This window comes from Juglans regia, chromosome 11 (assembly GCF_001411555.2).
Source record: "Juglans regia cultivar Chandler chromosome 11, Walnut 2.0, whole genome shotgun sequence".
Lineage (NCBI taxonomy): Eukaryota > Viridiplantae > Streptophyta > Magnoliopsida > Fagales > Juglandaceae > Juglans > Juglans regia.
Window position 1 is genome coordinate 24,625,789 of NC_049911.1, and position 24,625 is coordinate 24,650,413.

Genomic DNA, 24,625 nt, shown 5'->3' on the forward strand with positions numbered 1-24,625 from the left:
AATATTTTAATTGAGAAATGATACTTGCAGTTGTGAGTGTGCAAGCGTCGTTCAGTCGTTTTGAAAAAAGTAAATAAATATAGAACCCATATAAAAAGAAATTAATTTTTTATGAGTGGACTCTACTCATTTTCAAAGCGACTGCACGGCGTTTGCGCATTCCACGACTGTATGTAGCATTACTCATTTTAATTTTATAATATTTTTTATTCAACTTTTTCACTTTTTTTTTTCCAAAACTTAAAAAATACTCAACTCAAACAATCTCACTACTATTCACAAACCATTTTACTATTATTCACAAAATTCTCATTTCATCTCACTCCCTAAACAAGCCTTTAAGCTCTCAGAAAAAAGAAACGGAGGAAATGAGGAGTAGTGACACGATCGCAGACTCCAACTCAAGGGGATGTTTGGAAAATTTTTTTATCTCATTTTATCTCGTTTTCTTTCTAAACATCATTTAAATACAAATAACTTCAAATTAATTATTATAACATTTTCAAACTTTAAATAAAAAATAAAAAATAATTCAGATTTTTCAAATTTTAAAATAAAAATAATATTTTAATTTTATAATTTTTTATTTAATTTAATTTTTTTAAAATTCAATAAATTCTTCACTCAAATTATTTTATTATTATTAAAAAAAAAAAACTTCCAACCGATCGAATGAAAAACTCATTTTAACACCCATCAATAAAAATCCGCCACGTAGAACGTGCAGCAAATCAAAATTTACAGACAGGAAATTAGATTATTTATTTATTTTTTGTCCTCCCTCCTCCTCTCTCTCTCTCCCCCCACCCCCCGTCGCCTGCAAGCCTCATCTCTCTCTCTCTCTCTCTCTCTCTCTCTCTCTGTGTGACTTCATTGAAGTTGCGTCTTCGTAAAGCTTTCCACTAGATATCAAAACCCCGAATTCTTTTGGTAAACCCGATTTTCTCCATTTTTCTTCATCTATTTTTTTGAGTCACTATGATTTGTTTGATGATACGTTTGGTAGGTAAGATGTATTTATTTGGGTTTTGTTTGATTTTTTTTATCCTGAAACTGATCTAACTACTCTTGCAAGAAGTTGGAGGAATTGAAGAAGAGGATGAGGGGGAAGAAGTTGCACTTGGTTATTTATGAGTTCCATTGGGTCAAATGGGCTTGTCATGCTGTTCTCTTCGTCTTCGGTTTCAGTAATGGAGGATGATTGCAATGATGCGTCCGGTCCTTTGTTTTGATCAAGTTCAGCTTTACTATGATCAATCTGAGAAGTTTAATGCTGTTTTTGCTCTTGTTCTGGTTGCTGTTGCAATTGTTGTTAGGGTTGGGGATTTTTTTTTTTTTGATAAGTAAAATCAGATGCGGTTGGGGATCTTCACTGGCAGGAAAGATTGGCTTGCGGGTGATTGGATTGATAGCCCTCTTTTTTAGCTTTTTCTTGATTGTGGGTGTTCTAGTGATTTTTTATCTTATCAGTGATTCAAATTAATGTTATTGTATGAATGAAATCTAACTTGGTCAATTTTTATTTTGCAGGTGTGGGGGGCATCTTGGTAGAGCCCAGGCCCAAGATTTATGGGAATCCCAGGCCCCTCATTGCGGAGTCCATTCTCTCTCTTTGTTGCAGGTGGCGTAAGATTAGCAAATGTGGCACTGCTCGGGTTGCGAAACACGACCTCTACAATGACGTCGTCTGTGAGATCTTTTTCCATAAACAATGTGTACTTCGCATGCTGACAGTAACACAGTCCCAAACCACACAGGGGGAAGAACTCTAGGACAAAGACATGGAGGCGAAACTCACGAGCATGGAGGAGATGGTAAGGAAGCTAACGGAGGAGATAGGGGCGCTCCACCAAGAAGATGCAGCATTCAAGCAGACCAACGAGGAGATGGTGGGAGGAGGGGAACCTAGCAGAACTGGGCTCGTGGATTCACAGCGGGTCCCTGCAAACCCCACGGCGGAGGAGGAGAGACGTAAGAAGCACCTCGTCAGTACCGACTTGCCATACAACATGGGAGTCATGGCGGTGCCTCTTCCAACCAAATTCAAAATCCCTCAGATTGAGGTGTACGACGAGACTGAAGATTCGTTGGAATACTTGGAGACGTTCAAGACCCACATGACCTTGCACAGTTTCCCAGGTGAAATCGCCTGTCGGGTCTTTCCTTTGACGTTGAAAGGACCCGCCCGGGCTTGGTTTGAATCTCTATCACTAGGGATACTAGATAGCTTCGATGAGTTGGCTTGCCTATTCATGACATGGTTCATGGCAAGTCGAAAGAGGAGGCGCTCGGTCGTCTACCACCTCACGGTTAAACAACGGGACAGAGAGAGCATGAAGTCATATCTCTCCCAGTTTAATTAGGAGTGCATGACTACGAACAACCAAGATGAAAAAATTACCTTGGCAACCCTCCTAGGTGGGACCTGGCCTAGGAACCCGTTTATGGTCGAAGTAGCACGAATAACTCCAACCACACTGAGGGCGTTCATGGATTGCAAGATAGATTCATCAATGCCGAGGACACCCTTGAAGCCTAGACGGCTTTGCGACGAATTGAGATGGAACAAGCGGATCAGAAGGCGACTAGGCAAAGAGGCAGTCATAGCTGTGACGGAGCTGGTGGCGGGACGAGCTGGGGGCGAGGGGGGCAGCTGGGTGCGGGGCCCCGCTATCCACCCTTAAATCGAACCGAACCGGTAGGTTTGGTCTAGTATCAGGTTCGGTCTAGTTCGGTACTGGTTCTATTTTTCTCAAAATTGGAGAAATCGATTTTGTTTCGGTTTTCCTTTTTCTAACACCGGATTGAGCCGGATTGGACCGATTCATATATATATATTTAATTTTTTATATTGTACAAATTTTTTTATATGATTTTTTGTATTATATATAATATATAAGGGTGCAAATCAGTCGGTCCGGTCTGGTGATTTTTGGTCCATCATTTTTTCAGACTAGATCGAACTGAACACCCATAGGGATTGGACCGGACCGGTAGCGGTCCCGTCGATCCGTTTGCTTTGGCCTAATTATTATTATTTTTATTTTTTTAAAATCAATTAAAAAATTATTTAAAATACTAAATTATTTAAATGAAGTGATTTATTAATGTGAATTATGTAACTAACTCAATAAAAAAATATTTTACATGGTCAGTGATAATAAATTATATGAAAATTACATTATTAATTTATATAATTATTATATAATTAGCTAATTTATATTATATATTAGTTAATTGATTGAATATTAACAAGTATTAATAAAATATTTAAAATCTTATATTTTTAATGTTGATGGGTTAGATGAAAATTATATAATAAATTGTACAGTTATTATATAAATAATATATATAAAATATATATTTTATTTTTATTTTTCATTCGGTTCAGTCTGGGGTGGAAAAACTCTAGACCAGGAGTGGGCCAAAACTTTTCGATCCTCTTAAACATGGACCGAGACCGACCGGTCTTAGTTGCAGTTCGGTCTGGTTCGAAATGACCGGTCCGATCAGTTTCTCTGTCCGGACTGACCGTTTATCACCCCTAGTAATATATAATTATATATAAAATAATTTTGTATTATATGATAAATTACTAATTAATATAATATTAAATTTTAAAACCCTATATAAATAACTATATATTATCACTATAGTCTATCATATTTATACTAATACTATATCATTATATATTAGAATATACTATAATATATCACTATATTATATATTATAATATATCATTATAGTCTATAATATAATTATAATATATATTGTAATATACTACAATATATTATCACTATATTATTATATACTATAATATATATTATATAATATATCGAAAAAATCAGACCAAATAAGATCATAATCGGTAAAATTGAAAGTATCGATTTAAGAGTATAACTGGTGTTGTATCAATTTTTCAAATTTTAAAACCGGTTAATACTGATTCTGTTATAAAATATATTCAAAATTGGATCGGATCGGATCAATCACACTCTTAAGAAAAAGAGAGAAGAGGAGAAGAAATAAAAAATAAAATGAAATAATCTATTATATGTGGGAGTAAAATTTTGTTTGTTGCACATCTTACGTGGTAAATTTTTATGAGTCCTTCTATATAGTATTCATTATAGTGGTGCACACACTATATGGATGCATGTAGTCTATTTATTTATTTATTTTTTTAATCTTAGGAGCATTGGTAGTGGCTTCTCTATCTTCATCTTTATCTTCAAATTTAAAGAATATGTCTTTAAATTCATCTACATTGACTTATGCATCTCTAAATTTTTGCATAGCTATAAATAGTGCTTCTTCAAATTTAAAGAAGCACTATTCGTTCTTCAAACATTAGTTTACTATTTTTTTCTCTCTCCTACCCATTAAGTTGATAATACAAAGTGGATGTTAATTGTAAAATATATATAAAAAAATAATTTTAGGAAACAAATAAAAAATAAAAAAAAAATATTTTATTATTATTTGGTTCAAAGATGCATAAACCAATGTGGGAGTTTTTTTTCATATGCAAAATTATTCTTCAAAATCATTCTTCAAAAATGATGATTTTGCATATGAAGATGCATAAACCACTACCAATGCTCTATATATGTGTAGTATAGATGATATCACATTATATATGTAAAATGATTATTCCTAAACAGTAATTTTTATCTATATTTATTCAACTTTTATTGACTGATGTTAAAATAGGATTTTCACCCGACGAGTGAAAGTTTTTTCCTATTTACCAATCTTCTTATTATCTACGTAGAGCCATACGCAATGTTTTAAATTTCGTACCGTACCGGTCGGTACGGTCGAAATTTTTCGTTTCGGCCATCCGACCGGTACAGGTATTATATATGTTTTGTACCGATTAAAATACCGGCCGTACCGGCCATTTCAGACTAAATTTCGGCCTGTACCGGCCTATATTTCAATCGATACCGATCGGTACTGGCCGATATTTCGGCCTGTATGTTTTTTTTTTTTTCATTTTTTCAAACTACAAACTTATTTTTTAACCCTTAATTTAAACTAGACTATTTATAATTTTTATATATATGTATTTATATATAATTTATTTATATATAGACTATTATTTTAAAATATAATTTATATATATTTATATATATAATTTATTTATATACTGACTATCCCAAAACGTTATCTCAAAACGTTATTTTAAAACAATATCGATATCAAAATATTTCGTTCTAATGTCTTGATCTCGGTACAATATTCAAAATATTAACGCTACGTAAAGACCCATATCTTTTTCATCTCTTTTTCCAAAGATCCGAGGTGAGTTGGATAGCAACAATCTGATTTCGTACTGAGCATCACATGTCGTGTAATCTCAACCGGGACACGTGTCATGTGGTCGCACATACACTCGCGAGTGACCTTACTCTCTCTCTTAAAAATCAGCTGCAAGTCCTCTCAACTCCCAACTGGTCTCCCTTCTCTTGTGCCAATCCGATTCCAAATCTCTGCCAAAGTCGTAGAGAAAGTTCATATCTCTGAAAGAAACTCCTCCTCGGTCTTCTTGCTCCGAGGTAAAATCTGCAAGTACAACCCCTAGAACCTAATTTCTTAGGAAAAAAAAAAGAAAGTGCCCAAAACCCTGCCAATGTCACACAAAGCCCTAGATTCGCGGCCCTCCATAGAGTCGTGTACTTTTCAGCTCCACACTTGGAGACCTTTCAAGTTCCAACCCAAAACCCTTGACTACTCCGACTCCCACCTCGCCACCACCACCACAAACCCATCTTACTCAAAGCCCTACCACCACTACTCTGCTAATGGGGTCCACACCAAGCGCCCCTGCCGTTCCGACCGCGCGACGTCCTTTTCCGTTGTCGACGCCGCCGCAATCGACATGTCCAAGCTCACCCTGATCGAAGACGACAGGCCGATCTCCACCGGCCACCACAATCGCGTAAGCTTTGGATTGTTCGCCAGGAAACGACGTCGCCGAGGGTCGAGATCGGTTTCGGGTCGGAGCAGCGACAGGAGCATCACCCGCCGGTGCTGCTCTGTGGGTGCATCTGCAGCATATGGGACGTGCTCGGATCTTCCGGTGACGGACTCGAGTGGAGAGCTGTTTGGGAATGGGGATGCGAATTGGGCATCCGATGTGAGCGAAGCGAGGAATTCGAGGAGGGATAAGGATGGAGGAGGAAGTGGGGAAAAGGAGACTACGGGTCATGGGTTTGGGCCCGTTGGTGGTTTTGATGCTCAGGGAAACGAGTCTGGGTATGGTAGCGAACCCGGATATCGCGGGGACGCTGAATTTGGGTATGGGGACGAGCTCGATGAGGAGGAGGATGATGCCAAATTGCTGTTCTGGGGTGAGCGATTTGGAGGTACTTTATTTATTTATTTTTTGTAGTCTTTATTTTTCTTCATATTTTCATTATTAGATATACATGGTAAATATGTTGGTTCCTGCCTAGAAAATAAAACATGTTAGTTTCCTTATAAAATGTTTCTGAATATGCGAATTAAGTACCATCGATCCGAAGGCCTTACCTTCTGAACCAACTATGCGGTAGCGGCCCTAGTGGGTTTAGGAAATTAAAAAATCAGTCCTTTTGAGCTATCTTTCTCAACAGCTTTCTCTAGTTGGGGAATGTGTCACCAATTAGGTTATTGGAAGTTAGTTTAGCCATGGGAGAAATGTTGGTCTTATGGCTTGCTGAAATTCAGGCATACTGAATGCATGTTCAGTTGGCTATGGTATCTTCATGTATAAAAGTGGATGGCGGATTTGGTAAAACTTATTTAAGGGTGTATTCTGGAAGAATCTTACTCACGAATCATTTCTGGCTCTATTGCTGCGTATCGTGTTTGAGGAATGAGAAACAATGTTATGAAAGCCTGTGAATGAAAGAAGAATGCAGAAAGCCTGTCAAGAATGATCGTGTAACTCGAACATAATTCATGTTATGAAAACCATGCAAGTCAACCACTGCAAATTCTCTCTATCATTTGGGGATTTCATCGACGGTGGTTGTCTTTGTGTCTCAGGAAGTTGCTGTGTTTGGTAGAATTTTTTCTTCTGTTTATCTTAATTGAAGCTTTCAAATGTTTGGAACATTGTTAATTCACATCTTAGATTTCATATGCTCCTCTCATCCATAAAAGGTTGACATGGAAGTTTGGGGACAATGTTTGAATTGGGTTTCCAGAGGCTTATCTACGTGCATTTTGTTGGAAATGAATAAAGAAAGCATCGTGTAGCAATAATGGTACTGTTAGCATTGTTGTGATATGTTTGTATATAGTTTGTGGTAATCTGAATCAGAGTTGACATGTATCTCCCATTTATTCTTTAATAAACAAGTATAGCTTTCTGATCATGGTATTGTTGCCTGAAGATGACTTTTTTGGAGATTTAATGAAAGGGCATGTGGTGAGAAATAAGAGCACTTGATCACTTCAAGGAAAGTAAGTTAAACGGAGAAAAGAGGGCATATGTGGAACTTCTAGACTTGGTAAAAGGTTTCAGACACCTTCCACCTGTGTCTAGCTCCAGTATTTTGCCTGCTCCTTATAGACTTTGGATGTTGATCTCATACATCAGTATTCTTGTCCTTGTCATGTCGTAAATTGTTTGCAATTAAACTATTGAACAAATTTAATCAGCGGATTAAAAAAAACAAATCACTGAATGAGTTAAGTGGGAAAAGGTTTTCCACTATAATCTTGTGAAAATGGGGAACCAGGAACTGAAAATTTTAGAAAAGGGAAACAGAACTGAGAGATGTATTGGGGGATTTTCACTTGTATGGTAGCTTTTCATTATGCTTGCTCCATTATTCTTTAAAGCTGGGCTTCAATGAGCTGAAATTTTGTTGTTCAAAGCATTCGGTTTGTTTCATTCAAGCTCGTGACAGTGATATGCCCGTTTTGTTGCAGCAGAGGCACATTCTAAAATGGAGATGGTTGGCGAGAATACATTCTCGGATCAAAAAACCCATTACAGATGCCGGCGTAAGAAACATGATTGCAGAATGGTGGATTCACCTCGGTAACGGAGGAGCTCCTTTGTTTAGAGCCAATTCTTCTGGCTTCCCATCGGGCCATCAGCAGGGTTTGTTGGCTCCTAGATTGGAGCCAGTGCTGCACAAATTAGCAAGTGATTATAACTTCTTCATGGCGCTGTTGGATACAGCTTTACCCATATGTTCATATCACCCGAACTCTGTCAGCATATATCAGCAATTGTATCATGCTCAAGGCTTTAATGGATGTTCATTGTTAAAATACGAGCAAAAAACTCTGGCTTTATTTATTGTATACTTTGGTTTGTGATTGAGCCACACCCGTTTGAAGCTGGTTAATACTACACACGTGCTTTGCTGCCTTTATTTATTATATAATGCCGCGGTGCTGTTTTTCTTCATTTTTGTTTTTGAATTTGATAGACAGTTTCAATTTTAATTATAATATATTTTTAAAAGAGATGATAAATACCGATGTATCAAATTGTACGTTTGGATATTTTAGTTTATTTGTAAATAGTAATGAAAAAGTAATAATAAAATATTAAATAATAGTGAATAATATTCAGCAATCTTACGCCACAAAGTATTAAGGAAAAAAAAAAAAACTATAAACAAAAGTAGGTTTATTGTGTAGGGTTGATTATTAGAATTTTTCATTAATAGAAATGACATGGTTTATTACAGACAATGTTTTTTTGGCCTATGAAATGGTTCATTATCCGAGGCAAAAGAGAACTAAAAAGTCAGGTTTTGTCTTTGAAATTTGATATGAGTAAGGCCAATGACAGAATTGAGTGGAGTTTCTTAAAAAAAGTGATGAAGAAGATGGGCTTTGATGAGAAATGGGTGAAATTGGTGATGCTGTGTGTGACCTTGGTTTCTTTTTCTATCTTTGTGAATGGGGAACCTAAAGGTCCCAGTTATCCAACTTGAGGTCTGAGACATGGGGATCTCATATCCCCTTTTATCTTTTTCTGTTGTGCACTGAAGGATTGATATCCTTACCACAACAAGCTGAGTTGAATAAGCAAATTGAGGGCTAAAAATATGCAAGAGGGCACCAAGGATAAAACACATTTTATTTGCATATGACAGTGTTCTTTTTTGTAGGACAAATAAGTTGAACAACTTAAACATTCAACATCTTTTGAAGATCTATGAGTAGGCCTAAGGACAAAAGGTGAACAAAGAAAAAACCTCTATGGTTTTCAGCGAAAAAGTCCCTCACAGTCAACAAGAAGAGATCATGGACTTTTGGGGTGTGCAAAATTACTAACAATATGAGAAATACTTAGGACTTCCTCCCATGCTTGGTAGAGGAATGAAGAAGGCTTTCTCTGAATTGAAGCACAAGGTATGGACAAAGCTCCAGGGATGGAAGGAGAAACTGTTATCTTAAGGGGTAAAGAAGTTCTGATTAAAGCAGTGGCTTTATCCATTCCAACATACACAATGAGCTGCTTCAAACTCCCTACCACTCAATGTGTTGAATTGAAAAATATGATGGCAAAATTCTGGTGAGACCAAAAGAATAAAGAGAATAAGATCAGATGGGTGCATTGGAAGATGTGTGAGTCAAAAAGAAGTGGAGGCATGGGGTTTAAGGACTTACAGACTTTCAATTTGACACTATTAGCTAAGCTGGGTTGGAGGATCTTAACAGAAGAGTCTACATTGATGCACAAAGTCTTCAAAGCTAAATATTTTCCAAATACTAGCTTTAAGGAGTCAAGATTAGGTGCAGCTCCCTCTTATGTGTGGAGAGGTATATGGGAGGCAAAAAGAAGTTTGTTGCTGCAAGGCTGTAGATGGAGAGTGGGAGATGTGAGATCTATTAACATTTGGACTGATTTCTAGTTGCCAGATCACAAGCTCAGTCTAATTTCTGCTAATGTTCCAGTACATCAAGCAAATGTAACTATGGAAAGTTTCATTGATACTAACACTAAGTGGTGGAATGTGGAAAAGATTAGAAGAGTTATACCTCCTCGAGAAGCAGCAGAAGTCCTGAAGATTATACTAAGTTTTGAAAGCAGACCAGATTGTCTCATTTGGGAGCATGAAAAAATTGGAGTTTATAGTGTTAAAAGTGCATACAGTTTTTTTCATACAGTCAGACAATCAATATATGAAGGTGAGTGTTCAGATGTTGAGAATCAAAGAAAGTTGTGGTAGAAGATATGGAAGATGAAGGTCCCCAACAGAGTTAAAGTCTTTGCATGGAGAGCCTACAGAAATGAGACTCCTACTCTAAAGAATTTAAAACATTGAAAAATAATTATGGAGGCCTCTTGTAAGTGGTGTGATGAAGAAGATGAAGATGTGAATCATGCTCTACTCTACTGTCCATCCATAAGGGATTGTTGGTCTAAATCAGTTTAGTAATTTAATAGGGCTGGCAGAGAGAGCTGATTTAGTACAACTTGCGTAGAAGGTGATTCTTAGAGGAAACAATGGAGAGTTGGGAAAAAAAATTCCGATAGCATGGGTTATGTGTTATCGAAGGAACCAGAATGTGTATGAAGATAAGATACTGAATTCTATACAGGTGGCTAAAAATGCTCTGTCACTTTAACAAGCACATAAGGAAGTTCAAGAGCAGCAAAAGCAAGGAAAGTTACCTCCTCTTCTTGGGGTGTTAAAACTAAATGTAGATGGGGTAGTCTTTCATTATCAGAATTGAGCAGGAGTGGGGATGGTACTAAGAGATGAAAGGGGAGGAATTATTTTCTCTGCCAATAAGAAAGAACATGAGATTAATGACCCTTTGGAGATTTAAATACTTGCTATTTTGAGAGAATTACAATTGAGTATACCCCTATGCATTCTTGAACTCATATTGAAAGTGACTATTTAATTATGGTGATTGAGGTGCTGAAAAAGGGGGAATCAAGGTCTTTACTAGGCAATTTGGTTTATGAGATAAAGAAGCTTATGAAACTGATACCAAGATGTACCATACAACACATTGGACATTCGGTGAAGCAGCTCATAGAATGGCAAAACATGCATGGAATGTTGATGACTTGATAATTTGGTGGGATTCATATCCTGATTGTATTGCACAGATTATTTGGTTTGATTCTATGATGTAAGTTTGGATTGTTTTTAATAAAACATTCTTCTATTATAAAAAAAATAAAAATAAATGAGATGATGCTGAATATACTATCAAATTGACTAAGCCAAATGTATTGAATAAGAGTTATTTTTTTCTCAAATCAGTACGTAGAATATTCTATTTATATAATTTAAATAATAATAGTTTATTTAATTTGTAATATTTAAATTTTAAAATTAATATTTTACATTAAATTATGTCTACTAAGTACGTTTCATTGAGAATATAATTTTTTAAACGGTTGTTCAAAATTAAATTCTGTTTTAGCCAAGGAAACGACGTCGTTCTATCGGGAAATAAATTCAAACGACATCGTCTCTTGTACACTGCTCATTTCTTATTGAATTTCCCAGAGTACCAAGGGTGGCCCCAAAAGAGAGCGAGCGCGAGAGGGATGGCGAGAGCAGAAGCACTGAGCGCGTACAGAGCGCTGCTGAGAGCGACTCGCAAAACGTTCGCCGGCGACTCTCTGATGCTTACCGAGTCGGCGGCAGAGCTCCGCAAAAAGTTCGAGCATAACCGGCACGTGATTTCCGAGGTCGAGATCCGGAGACTCCTCGACGAGGCACGTGAGGCCTCACATTTCATATCCACCATGATCGTCCAGGCCCAGCTCAACTCTCGTGGCGGTTACCGTAATTTTCTCTATCCAATATTTTTATCATTATTTAAATTCTTCTTAAATTGGAAAGTTTTACGGCCCTGATTTCGCTGTTTTTTCCTCTTTCGTGTATGCATTCCTTGTGTTTGTAAAATTCTTTGTATGCGCGTGACTAGTTTTTGCCTTGCGTGCTTTCATTTAGCCTGAAATTTTAATTACCTAACCACAGATTTTAAGTTAGAATCAACCAGAATTACTAAAGAAACCAAACTGCACATTTGCCACAAAATTTATCCGAGTTTTCACTGCTGATATTGAAAATCATTAAAACGTACGACAAAAACGTTTCTCTTGATATCAAAACCTAATGCTGTATTCAGAAGGATCTATTGTACCTAAGTATCAGGCTGGATTTATACGATAAGTCTGAATGTTCTTGTACTTCTTGTGGATATGGCTTTGGTTTAAAGCATGTGTTGAAGACAAATTGTTAAACACCGGATCCACTGGGGAAGTTGAGAAACTAGAACAGTCCAGGAAAATTAATTTTTTTCCTTACTAAACAAGCATTTCATTAATAAAAGAGAGCAAGATACATAAGTGAATGACAATACCCAACAAACACCTTACAACTAGAAAGCACATCGAAATATAATTATAAAAAAGGGTTTTGGGACCAATAAATTGGTCCCCACCCATCCCCACGATTCTTGGAAGTCCAAGGGGAGAACTACCTTGAATGAAAGTTATTCTACGGTCCAACTTGTGGGGCTGTGGTTCCACGGTTGGAGACCATGGCAAGTTGTGCATTTTGTTTTCTTGGACTGGTTGATGGAGAAACCTGCCTGCTTCATCTTTCTCTGTCTTTGGTTAGGGAAAACTGTAACATAAACTTAAGGTGTTCCAAGTTGGCGATGGCAGATACACTCATTTGCAATTGTGTCGGTGTGAGATCCATGTGGTGGGGGTGGTGGCATGGGGTGGGTTAGATCTGAGAGATCTGGATCCATCGATGCTGCACGTGTCGCCTTTTAGAGTCGTGTAGGCACGCAAAGACCAAGTGCAAGGCTCATGTGCCACTTGTGAAATGGGTCTGCAGGGTTAAACAACCCTGATCATTTTGTGGCAATACGTCTTGGAACAGAGAGATTGGTGGTTGGTGAGTTGCATGGGGTGGTTGTGTGAATGTTGGCACTAGAAGGCTACGAGATCAGGCTAGAGAGGAGAAGAAACAAAAAAGGAATCTGAAAACAACTTATAAACATGGGGAAGGGGGAAGAGGAAAGGAGCTCCAGTGAGAATAAATGGAAAAAATGGATTTGGTTGTTTTCTGCGAGAGAGACCAATGAGGAGAGAGAAGAAGGACGAGCCTTAAAACAATTAATTTTCAGCTACTTGGGGGAAACATACTTATTCAAATTTTCATTTCTTTGGTGAGGAAACTGGCTCAAAAAATCTCCTACATCACGGTAATTCATTTGGATGGCCCTAAAAATAGGAACTGATACAATGTTACATGGAATCATGTGTTGGGTTTTGGTTCTGCGCTGCTCTAATTTCATCATCGCTCCTCCATGTGTAGGGAAGGTTTTTGTTGATAAAAAGAAAAATCTTGAAATGTGGTTTAGACTTTTGCACTTTTATATGTTAAAATGTGGAATTGGCTTTTCTAAATGTCACTAGGGGTGGATTTATCATCTATAAACTTGGATCTTGATATTTGATTGTGTATTGTTCCATTTGTATCCTTTCGATTAGGTATTGTGACGGCTTGAATTCTATCTGTTAAGTGCATGTACCATGTTATTTTGTAAAAGGAATTTGACCTTTTTTTACATGCCAACATTGATTGCTTCAGAAATGAAGCCGAGTAAAGAGCATGCAGGAGCGACACTTGAGATGCCTTCAGAAGAGATTCTTAAGACTGTCTAAGAGGAGGAGGTTTAATGGAGTTCAATACCATGTTCTGTTGTATGTCTCAGATGTGAGCCTTTTATTGATGACTATGTATCTTACTTCCTCGGTAGTGCTCCTCCACGGTGTTCTTTGAGGGACTCAGTCATAGGTCCTGTTTTGCTATTGTTTAAGCAATAATTCTCAATGAGCTTCTGGTGGTGGTTGCAGAGGAACTTTTGTAGTTGTAAACCATCGTCTTAAAACCTCTGGCCTCAAGGGTCATGTTTTATAGTTCACATGATATTAAATTCCTGGATGGTGATTTCACTTTTCTGCAAAAGTTAGCATTAGTACAATTACATTCTCGCAGTTCACGAGTTTAATATTATAAGAAAAGTTGCCGAATATCTTTTCTGGTTTATGGTTTGATTATGCTGCGGGACAAGGACCAAGCCGAGGGTAGAGGAAGAAATCCTTTTGTTGAATCCAAATTAATGTTTATTTTTCTTTCTTTCTACTAAAACATAACATCAACATGTTTAAGATAGTGGGCAACAGCACAAAGGAGACACCCTCTCTCCGGTGAGTGGTACCTCTTTAAAGTGTTTCCCAATCGATATATATACAGAAATTCCCTTCAAATGCCAACAAGAACTTCCACTCAGTTGCCAACTTGGCCAGTAGCTAGTCTACATCTTCCTCGTCATCTTCCTCATCTTGGACAATATCTTCCTGATCTTCATCCTTGTCTTCCTAGTCTTCATGATCTTCCCCATTGTCTTGCTTTTTCGTGACATCACCACTTCCTGAGAATAAGAGGGGAAGAATAAATGCAAGTTTTTGAGAAAAGATCTAATAGACTAGAAATTTTCAGCCAAGGGCAGCGTTCGAAGGTGGAGGCTTGTCCTCCAGCGTCTTTTGTTGGCAGTGGCGTCATGGCATCAATAATAGTTGAACAACTGTGGTGGCTAAAAGCATAGGTGTGGAAAAATCTACTTGCCTGCTTTGTTTTGGATTTGGTATGGTGAGGCTTGCATGGTGGTTCCTATGGCAGCGTGACTCTCAGCCTTCTGGTGGCATTGTTGTGTAGTGGGTGAAAGTTGCGACGTGGTGGCTGAAGCCGGCAGTGGTGCTTGGTGCGTTGGGATGGGTGGTTTGGGGATGGTGAGCTCTTCATGGTGGTGCTGATTGAGTTTACATGAGTGAGGGCTTGCGAAGGTGATCACGGTAACGGCTCTGGCAGTGAAGGCTTACCACAACGGTTCCGACGTAAGCTGGTGTTGTCTTCGTCTATGCTGAACGTCCATTGGGTAGAGTTTGATGGTGGATTGTGGTTTCCATTTGGTGTTGCGTGTTAGACGTGCGGCTTGCCGAGATGCTTGCTGGACTTCACTATGCAAATGCTTGGTTCTTCTTGTAGCCTTCTATTTGTGTAGCAGGGGGAGGCTGTGTGGGAGGGGTATATGCTGAGCGAAAACCCGAACTTGGGGAAGAACGGTTTATTCTAACATGTGTGTATAAAGTGGCTGTTGAAGAACCCTAGTGGGAAGGAAAACGTGCATGGCATGGAGACATGCATGCCATGGGGTCTGATCCTTGATTCTCATGGCTTGGGTTTTTGGGTCATTTCAAATTATTTGGGGCCACACTTGGGTAGTGTATGGAATTAACAAATGGGCTGGGCTGGGCTGGACCGGTTAGAACAGTTCAAAAATCTCTTTGGCTTAATCGTATTTTCATGGGTCAAGTATTTAACCAACACTTATGGGCCTTGTCCCAACATCTAAAATAACTCAACTTGTCCCATAAATTTCTCTACTCATAAAAAAAGTCCACCTAATCAAAAAATATTTAATAACTTTAACTTAATTAGCAAGCCCAATAAAAATTTGATATCCGTTAAGATAAAATTTGGATCTATAGTCTATTCCAAAAATTACTCGTTAATTTCAAATGGAATTTTCATACGTATAAATCCAAAAATGTTAGAATGTAGGCTTGGTGCTGGGCCCAATGTTACAATATGGGAGCATCAACTTTCTCAAATCCATTTGAAGTTGTCTGAGAGGACCAGGCAACTTCCCTCTTGAAGACACAAAGCTCATTGGAATCATACTGCCAGTGATATGATCCACAGTACGTTGCTTCTTCTTCACAATCGGCTTCACAAACTCCTTTTTCTTCTGCTTAATTAAAATGAAAATTAAAAAAAATGCAACCAGGAAACAAATACAAACTCGTTTTGTTTCCCAGCAAATGGAAGAAACAAATTAAAAACAATAAATATCGAAATCCGAACATAATACTAAAAAACTTTTATACCTCCCAAGTTCTTTATTGACAAGTCATTGGCATTTGTTATATTTATTGTAGATTGTGATATTAAATATGTGAATTTATTGAATGTGAGTTATTATTTATTTTAGTTAACCATTATTTCCAAGAGATGCATTGGTTCAATGGTAAATGTGTTATTTCAAATGAGAGGTAATGGGTTCAAACCACCATAGCTACAATTTGATTGTTTAATTTTAATAAGGCATGGAAATAGCCCAAGGGGCGCGTGGGCTAGGCCCGAAGAGGCACAATGCTTGGGCTGAAGAGGGACCACGCATGGGTTGAAAAGACACTATGTTTGGGTCAAACAAACACAATGCTTGGCATGAAAGAGGCACAACGCATGGGCCAAACCGGCCTGTTTAAAGACCCACTTGGATGGTGAATAATGAGTTTCGAACTGATGACCTCCATGGGAGAAGGGAGGTGTCCAACCACTTGACTAATCATACATACCCTTTGATCTTTAAGTGAAATATCATGACCTTCAAACCAGTAACTATCAGTTGAAAAGTCACAAGTTAATAATTGTGATATTTCATATGGTGTCACTTCATTCCCTATAAATAGGGGATGAGACCCATGAATTTCATTCATATTCCATTCTCCCATATCTTCAGTCACTTACGCAATTTTGTAGAGAAATTTTGAAGGAAAAACTTCATAATTGCTATCTGCAGTTGGTGACTTTGTTGTATCTTGGAGGTGAATTGCTTGTAATCCGGTAGCAAACTCTTTCGAGTAGGGGCAAATATCACTTTAAAGATAGTGTTTTACACGCCTCAAAGTCGCATTTATCTTTTAGATTACTGTATTCGCACAATTTTTTTCAACAATTTTAAGGTGATAATCGCACTGGGATCAAAATATGATATAACGACTTTTAAGATGATGAATCAAGACATTGTACTTCAGAATTGCTATCTGCAGTTGGTGACTATGTTGTATCCTGGAGGTGAATTGCTTGTAATTCGGTAGCAAACTCTTTCGAGTGGGGGCAATTATCACCTTAAAGATAGTGTTCTACACGCCTCAAAGTTGCATTTATCTTTTAGATTACTGTATCCGCACAATTTTCTTCAACAATTTTAAGGTGATAATCGCAATGGGATCTGAATCTGATATAACGACTTTCAAGATAATGAATCAAGACTTTGTCAAACTAGATAGGTTTGATGGAACGAATTTTACTCGTTGAAAAGACAAGTTGTTGTTCATTCTTGCTACATTGAAGATTGCATATGTTTTGGATTCGAGCTTGTTAGTACTTCTAGAACCGAAATCTGATGATAATGATCAAATCAAGGCGAAATGCAAGAAGCGCGAAGAAGATGAAGGGGTATGTAGAGGACACATTCTAAATACACTTTCTAATCGTCTCTACGACTTGTTTATATCAATCAAGTCACCAAAAGAGATTTGTGATGCATTGGAATTAAAATATAGAACCGAAAAGCAAGGTACGGATAAATTCCTTATTATGAAATATTTTGAATTTACAATGAATGATAATACTTCTTTGATGGATCAAGTCCATGAATTGCAAGTTTTGGTGAATAAACTTTGAGATCTTAATGTTGAAATTTCTGAACCTTTGCAAGTTGGGGCTATTATTGCCAAACTTCCTTCAAGTTGGAATAATTATAGAAAGAAACTTATGCATACAACAGAAAATTTCACTATAGAGCAAATTTGAAAACATTTACGAATTGAAGAGAAAACTCGAATTCGTGAGAAGAAATTATTTTCTCAAAATGGCTCTAAAGTGAATTTTGTTGATGAGAAAAATAAGTTTCAAGGTAATTTTGGAGGAAACAAGAGAGAATTTAATGACTTTGCCAATAATGGTGACAAGTCCAAGAAAATAAAAACTTGTTATAATTATGGAAAGAATGGACACTTTAAGCGTGAATGCAGGTACGAGAAGAAATACAAGAAGAAAATGACAATCCCAATAGTGCAAATTTGATCGAAAATGAGACTTCGAAAATTGTGGCTATGGTCTCTGAAATGCACATTAGTATGATTACAGAGTTAAATAGAGTTATAACAATTGAGTCTTTTGATTGGTGGTGTGATTTAGGTGCTACCGTTCATGTTTACAATAAGATATCTCAATTCAAAAATTATGAAGATGCTGCAGATGGCCATGTAGTACTAATAGGAAATCACAACTCTGCAAAAGTTGTGGGAAAATGGAACTATGGAAATTCAGTTCACTTCTGGAAAGAAACTTATTCTTGTAAATGTTCTTAATGTCCAGAAATAAAGAAAAATCTTGTATTGGCAAATTTGCTTTGTAAGAAGGGTGTCAAGACCATAATCGAGTCTGATAATGTAATTCTTTCCAAGGGGGGAGTGTTTGTTGGAAAATGGTACTCTTGTGATGGAATGTATAAACTAAGTATTAATAAAATAAGTTCTGATTCCACTTATATTGTTGAGTCTTCTACTTTGTGGCATAATTGCTTACACATTTGAATTTTAAACCTTTAAAGTTTATGTCTAAACATAGTTTAATTCCATATAATCATGGACACGATGTTAAATGTGAAATTTGCATTCAAGCAAAAATGACAAAAAAACATTTTCCTAAAACAGACAGAAATACACAATTATTAAAACTTGTGCATTATGATATTTGTGTATTAAATGATATTTTAACTAGAGGAGACAATAGATATTTTATTACTTTTATTGATGATTTCTCAAGATATACATATTTATATTTAATGAAAAGTAAGGATGAAGCCTTCAATATGTTTCTACTGAATTTTCTTTGTACTGCGAGGAGAATGACATAATACATCAAACTAGTGCACCCTATACCCCACAACAAAACGGCTTAGCAGAAAGAAAAAATAGGACATTAGTTGATATGGTAAATGCTATGATTTTGAATGCAAAATTGTTTTTTAATTTGTGGGGAGAAGCATTGCTCACGACATGTTATTTGCATAATAGAATACCTTCAAGGAAATTCAAAATTTTACCATATGAATTGTGAAAATATAGGAAACCAAATCTGGAATACTTAAGGGTATGGGGCTGTTTAGCCTTTTATAGAGTTTCGGACCCAAAAAGAACAAAATTAGGTCCAAGGGCAATCAAGAGTATTTTTGTAGGATATGCTAAGAATTCAAAAGCATATAGACTTTTGAATTTAGATTCTAACGTTATAGTAGAATCAAAGGATGTGGAATTTATTGAAGATAAATTCTATAATGACTCTAAAGCAGTATCAGATCCTACTCAAACACTAGCATCTAACTTGAGTCGAAAAATGAATTGTATAATTCTTGGCACATTGACTGAACCGATGAGAAGTCAAAGAGTTAGAAAAGAGAAAAACTTGGATCCAGATTTTGTGTTATCTCATGCTATTGTTTTCATTTTGGAAGGAAATAGAGATGATGTTGTAAATAAGATACCCATTCTATTAAATATAGAAGAAGATCCAAAAAACATTTAAAGAAACTATGACTTATAGAGATGTTTCATTTTGGAAAGATGCGATAAATGATGAAATAGACTCAATATTGTCAAACAATACTTGGGTTTTAGTAGACTTGCCTCCTAGATTAAAACCTATTGGTTGTAAATGGGTATTTAGGAGAAAATACAATACATATGGGTCTCTTCAAACTTTTAAGGCCAGATTGGTAGCCAAATGTTTTAAACAAAAAGAGGGCATAGACTATTTTGATACGTATGCCCCAGTGGCTAGATTTATATCCATTAGAGTGCTTATGATACTGGCTTCAATTTATAACTTATATGTACACAAAATGGATGTTAAAATTGCTTTCCTAAATAGTGAATTGAATGAAGAGGTGTACATGGAACAACCTGAGAAATTTGTTATGCATAGGCAATAAAAGAAAGTTTGTAAATTAATTAAGTCATTGTATGGATTAAAATAAGTACCAAAATAATGTCATGAAAAATTTGATTCATTAATTTTATCTCATGGATTTAGGCATAATAATGCTGATAAGTGTATTTATTCTAAATTCACGGATTGTTATGGTATTATAATATGTCTTTATATGGATGACTTGCTTATATTTGGAACAAATATGGAAGGAATATTTGAAACTAAGAAGTATTTATCTTCAAAGTTCAAAATGAAGCATCTTAATGAAGTTGACACTATTTTGGGTGTCAAAGTAAAGAAAAATAGTGGGGGTTATGTTTTATGTCAATCTCATTATGTTGAGAAAATGCTTCTTAAATTTCAACACTTAGAAATTAAAGAAGTAAATACCCCATATGACTTTTTATTTAAATTAACTGAGAATATTCGTAGAGCGGTTGCTCAGTTTGAATATGCTAGTGCAATTGGCAGTTTAATGTATACAATGCATTGCACTAGGCCAGATATTTTCTTTGCAGTATGTAAACTTTCTAGATATATGGGTAATCCTAATATGGAGCATTGAAAAGTAATTGGTAGAGTCATTGGGTACCTTAAAAGAACTAGTTCGTTATGATTGTATTATACCAATTTTCTTGTTGAACTAGAAGGATATTGTGATGCTAGTTGGATTACTAGTACAAGTGATAATAAGGCTACGTCTGGTTGGGTTTTCACCCTTGGTAGTGAAGCTGTTTCATGGGTTTCTAAGAAACATACATGTATTTCACATTCTACAATGGAATATGAATTTGTAGCCTTGACGACAGTAGGCAAAGAGGCATAATGGCTGAGAAATTTGTTATTTGACATAAAGTTGTGGTCACAACCGATGTCAATCATTTCTTTGTACTGTGATAGTGAAGCTACTATATCTAGGGCTTATAGTAAGGTCTATAATGAAAAATCTAGACATATTAGCTTGAGACATGAATATATCAAACAATTAATAAGTAATGATATTATCACTATTGTATATGTGCGGTCAAGTAAAAACTTGGCGGTTCTTTTCACAAAGGGACTCTCGAGAGATATGGTGAATAGTACATCTAGTGGAATGAGTTTGAAGCCTTTCTTTTAAAAGTCACCTGTAATAGGAACCTAACCTTACACTATTAGTAAATAGTCTAAGGTTTAATGGGTAATAACAAGTTACAGTTATGTAACTGAGATAGCATTGAAATTTAATTTAATATGAGAAACCCTTCCAGGATGGTCAGTACTGACTGTTACGCTAAATGTAAGATGAATATTATACTCTTAATGAAGTTCAATAATTGTATAAGTGTCTGAAGTAACAGAGACATAGAAATGAACTTTACCTATGTGAACATAAGAGGTGGGGATAACTTCTAGCAAAAGTTTAAGGTTTACTTTTGTAAATGTTCATGAATGCCAGGAATGAGCATGTGGATTAGTGCAAATAATTGGTGAGTTATCTCGCTAAAATTGGATAGAATTGTGTGTGTGGTATTTCCGTTCTTAGCATATAGAGTCTTGGTTTAACCCTAGGCCACCATTGACTTTGTTAAGAATTTGAGATACTTGCACTAATTGAAGGTTTAAGTCGAGAGATACCTTCTTGTATGCACGAGGATATCAGTATTTGACTGAAAATTTAATATTGGCAATCTAAGTGGAGGATTGTTATATTTATTGTAAATTGTGATATTAAATATGTCAATTTATTGAATGTGAGTTATTATTTATTTTAGTGAACCATTATCTCTAAGAGATGCATTGGTTTAATGGTAAGGGTGTGTTGTTTCAAATGAGAGGGTATGGGTACAAACCTCCATAGCTACACTTTGTTTTTAAGTGAAACATCATTACCTTTAAACCAGTAACTGCCACTTGAAAAGTCACAAGTTAATAGTTGTGATCTTTCACATGGTATCACTTCATTCTTTGTAAATAGGGGATGAGACCCAAAAATTTCATTCATATTCCATTCTCTCATATCTTCAGTCACTTACGCAATTTTGTAGAGAAACTTTGAAGGAAAAACTTCAGAATTGCTATCTATAATTGGTGACTTTGTTGTATCCTGGGGGTGAATTGTTTGTAGCCCGATAGTAAACTCTTTCAAGTGAGGGCAATTATTACCTTAAAGATAGTGTTCTACACGACTCAAAGTCACATTTATCTTTTAGATTACTGTATCCGCACAATTTTCTTCAACAACATTTTAGTATGCTAACTTAAGAATCCTCGCCCACTGTGGTGCTCGAACCCATGACCAATTCTATCTCCCAATTAAAATCAAAATATATCCTAATGACCCACAATTCATTTTACTGGAATGGAATATTTCGATGTATCATCTTAGGATAGTTGTTATATACATAATATATATAAAAAATTCTATATAGAAAAACTATATTCTAAAATTATAAGAAAAACTATATAAAAGATTATATATAGAAAAACAATTGTTCATTAAGATGATAAGCTTGATGGTTGTGCTGTCTATTAAACCTAAAAGGAAAATCCTTCTTTAGACTGAATAAACGAATATGATGATTTTAATGACTAATTCGACTATTGGGTATGTTATAGTTATTCATATCATAAAAATAATATAAATTCAAGTCTTGTTCAACTAATTAATAGTTGGGAGTTCTTATCTGTAGTAATTTTAAAAAGTTTAGATTTCTAATGTTCGAAGTCACTATTTTTCCTACTCTTGTTTGTAGACTATGTTCTTTTTATTTTTTTGGATGATGATGATCTGTGTGAGAGATTTTCCATACAACTAGGCTCCATATATATTTTGGGATGGTGTTTTTTTTTTTTTTTTCAATAATAAGTAGGTGATTCTACAATGGTGTTTTAGTGAATTTTATTTCTGGAAGCATTGTAAATTTGTAACTAAGACTTCAATACAACATTCCGCTTCTTAGTCGAGTAGGTCGCCTGGTACATCAGTTCAATACATTGTAACTAAGACTTCAATACAACAATTCGCCTCATACATTTGTACAAATCCAAAAGAACTAAAGTATGAAATTATGAACCAACAATTTATGAAGCTAGAGAGAGAGAGAGAGAAGAATCGGTGGAATGGAGGATCGAACAACGACCTACAGTGGAGCAAAAAGAGCTGTGATGGAGGGGACCGAGTCAATGTTAGAAACCCTAGAAGAGAAAGAGACACAAAGTGAAGTGAAGAATATGATAATTAGAATATGATATATAATTAGAATATGATTACTAATTAATATATATATAATTAGAATATATATAATTAGAATATGATTACTAATTAATATATAATATTATGAATAGTAAAATATGATAAAATAAAATAAATTCTTAATTAAAAAAATTAAAATATTTTTAAAATTATTAATTACTCATTACTATGTAATGAATAAATAGATAATCCAATGTGGAGACTTGATGTGAATAGCCAAAGTCAAATTCATCTGTCAAGATCTGGTTTAGATAGTGAGTTGAGATGAGATGAGATGAAATGAATTGAGATAATTTGTGAATAGTAGTGAGATGTTTTGTAAATAGTAGTAAAATAGTTTGAGTGAAAATATTTTATGAGATTTTAGAAAATGAGAGAGAAAATATTGAATAAAAATATTATAAAATTAAAATATTATTAAAAGATAAAATTTTAATATTTTTTTTTTAGATTTGAAAATTTTGAATTATTTTTTGCATTTTGTTTGGAAGTTAAGAAAATTTTTAATAATTATGTAATGATTAGATGAAAAAGTTGAAGACTTGAAATTGAAAAATGTTTGTGTTTGTAGTGTTTGAATGTTGAGATGAGATGGGATGAGTTGGGAACATTTCTATATCCAAACCTTGTAATTTTGGTATTTCTGTATTTTGTTACGTGAATAGTGAGAGAAATTCTGTTAGGAGGGTCTGCGTATAAGAGGGAAAAATGATAGAAAGAAGAAAGAACTTTTATCTTTGAATAACTAAAATTTTGGAATGTAGGTTGGATTGTCTCAAACTATCTTCTATCTTTCATTTTAATGAAATTTGAATTACAGATTTATACCTAATTTCTCATTGTTCATCTTCCTTCCTATTGATCTATGTGGATTCTTAATAGTCAACGAGCTGCTGGTTGCGGTGGAAGGCTGGAGACTGGAAGACGTCTGGCATTGGGTAGGAGAAGAGAAAATATGGATTAGAAAATTGGGAGAAGTGTTTTGCGGTTTTGCCTTTGTCGCAACCTCGGAGTACGAAAAAAGAAACCTGAAATTACAATTTTCCAACCATTTAAAAAAACTTAGAGAATATTTAATTAAATCGTACTGCATAATGTTTCAGCACCGGAACTTTTGGCTAGACCAGAACAGAACAAAAATCAAAACTTTGATTTTAGTTGTAGCGTCAATTTGGGGCGGGTCTGACCCACACCATGGCAGCCTTAACCCGAATCAGTAGGAAACCCAGTTTTAGACCCAAATCCTAAGCTTAAGTTTGGTTCACCTCACATAGACCAAACCAAGTTAAGCGAAATTGAAAACCCAAATCATGATTGTTACTCAAATTTACATTTTATTCCTTACGTATTGGGGTTTTAAGAAGGAAAATCCTGTTCGAAATAGTAATGGACACTCATGTGTATCATATGTGTAAATCTATGTGTGACATACATACACTTGTTAAAATGGGAGAGAGAGAAAAAAAAAACCAACAAATAGTAGTTACAAGAAATTATAAAAAGCTCAAATAAAGTACTAATAAAAAATAAATCAAATTTAAAC

At 35.6% G+C, this 24,625-nt stretch overlaps 3 protein-coding genes across 10 annotated transcripts; all 3 read left to right on the plus strand.

Moving 5' to 3' along the window:
- The first annotated feature begins 808 nt into the window (after nt 1–808).
- On the plus strand, nt 809–2,841 carry LOC108986845. Of its 5 annotated transcripts, none has more exons than XM_018959618.2 (2): nt 809–1,438; nt 1,531–2,841. In XM_018959618.2, exon 2 carries the CDS (start codon nt 1,782–1,784, stop codon nt 2,361–2,363), a length of 582 nt encoding a protein of 193 aa, XP_018815163.2. In that variant the 5' UTR covers nt 809–1,438; nt 1,531–1,781; the 3' UTR covers nt 2,364–2,841. The 5 variants fall into 5 exon arrangements, with proteins under 5 accessions (XP_018815163.2, XP_018815164.2, XP_018815166.2 ...); XM_018959619.2 differs by having other exon boundaries at nt 809–1,396; XM_018959621.2 differs by having other exon boundaries at nt 809–930; nt 1,076–2,841.
- Nucleotides 2,842–5,427: 2,586 nt separating this feature from the next.
- Nucleotides 5,428–8,380, plus strand: LOC108986873. Of its 4 annotated transcripts, none has more exons than XM_018959669.2 (2): nt 5,428–6,356; nt 7,927–8,380. In XM_018959669.2, exons 1-2 carry the CDS (start codon nt 5,636–5,638, stop codon nt 8,040–8,042), a joined length of 837 nt encoding a protein of 278 aa, XP_018815214.1. In that variant the 5' UTR covers nt 5,428–5,635; the 3' UTR covers nt 8,043–8,380. The 4 variants fall into 4 exon arrangements, with proteins under 4 accessions (XP_018815214.1, XP_018815215.1, XP_018815213.1 ...); XM_018959670.2 differs by having other exon boundaries at nt 7,930–8,380; XM_018959668.2 differs by having other exon boundaries at nt 5,431–6,371; nt 7,930–8,380.
- A 3,090-nt stretch (nt 8,381–11,470) lies between these two features.
- Nucleotides 11,471–14,016, plus strand: LOC108986883 (mitochondrial zinc maintenance protein 1, mitochondrial). Its single transcript, XM_018959683.2, has 2 exons — nt 11,471–11,771; nt 13,596–14,016. Exons 1-2 carry the CDS (start codon nt 11,531–11,533, stop codon nt 13,667–13,669), a joined length of 315 nt encoding a protein of 104 aa, XP_018815228.1. The 5' UTR covers nt 11,471–11,530; the 3' UTR covers nt 13,670–14,016.
- The last annotated feature ends 10,609 nt before the right edge of the window (nt 14,017–24,625 follow it).

Excerpts from the sequence above, each read along its gene's own strand:
- LOC108986883 (XM_018959683.2), top strand. The coding sequence starts at position 11,531 with ATGGCGAGAGCAGAAGCACTGAGCGCGTACAGAGCGCTGCTGAGAGCG. Across the intron at positions 11,772-13,595 it reads CAACTCTCGTGGCGGTTACC|AAATGAAGCCGAGTAAAGAG; the intron begins GTAATTTTCTCT and ends TGATTGCTTCAG.
- LOC108986873 (XM_018959667.2), top strand. The coding sequence starts at position 5,636 with ATGTCACACAAAGCCCTAGATTCGCGGCCCTCCATAGAGTCGTGTACT. Across the intron at positions 6,372-7,926 it reads CTGGGGTGAGCGATTTGGAG|CAGAGGCACATTCTAAAATG; the intron begins GTACTTTATTTA and ends GTTTTGTTGCAG.
- LOC108986845 (XM_018959618.2), top strand. The coding sequence starts at position 1,782 with ATGGAGGCGAAACTCACGAGCATGGAGGAGATGGTAAGGAAGCTAACG.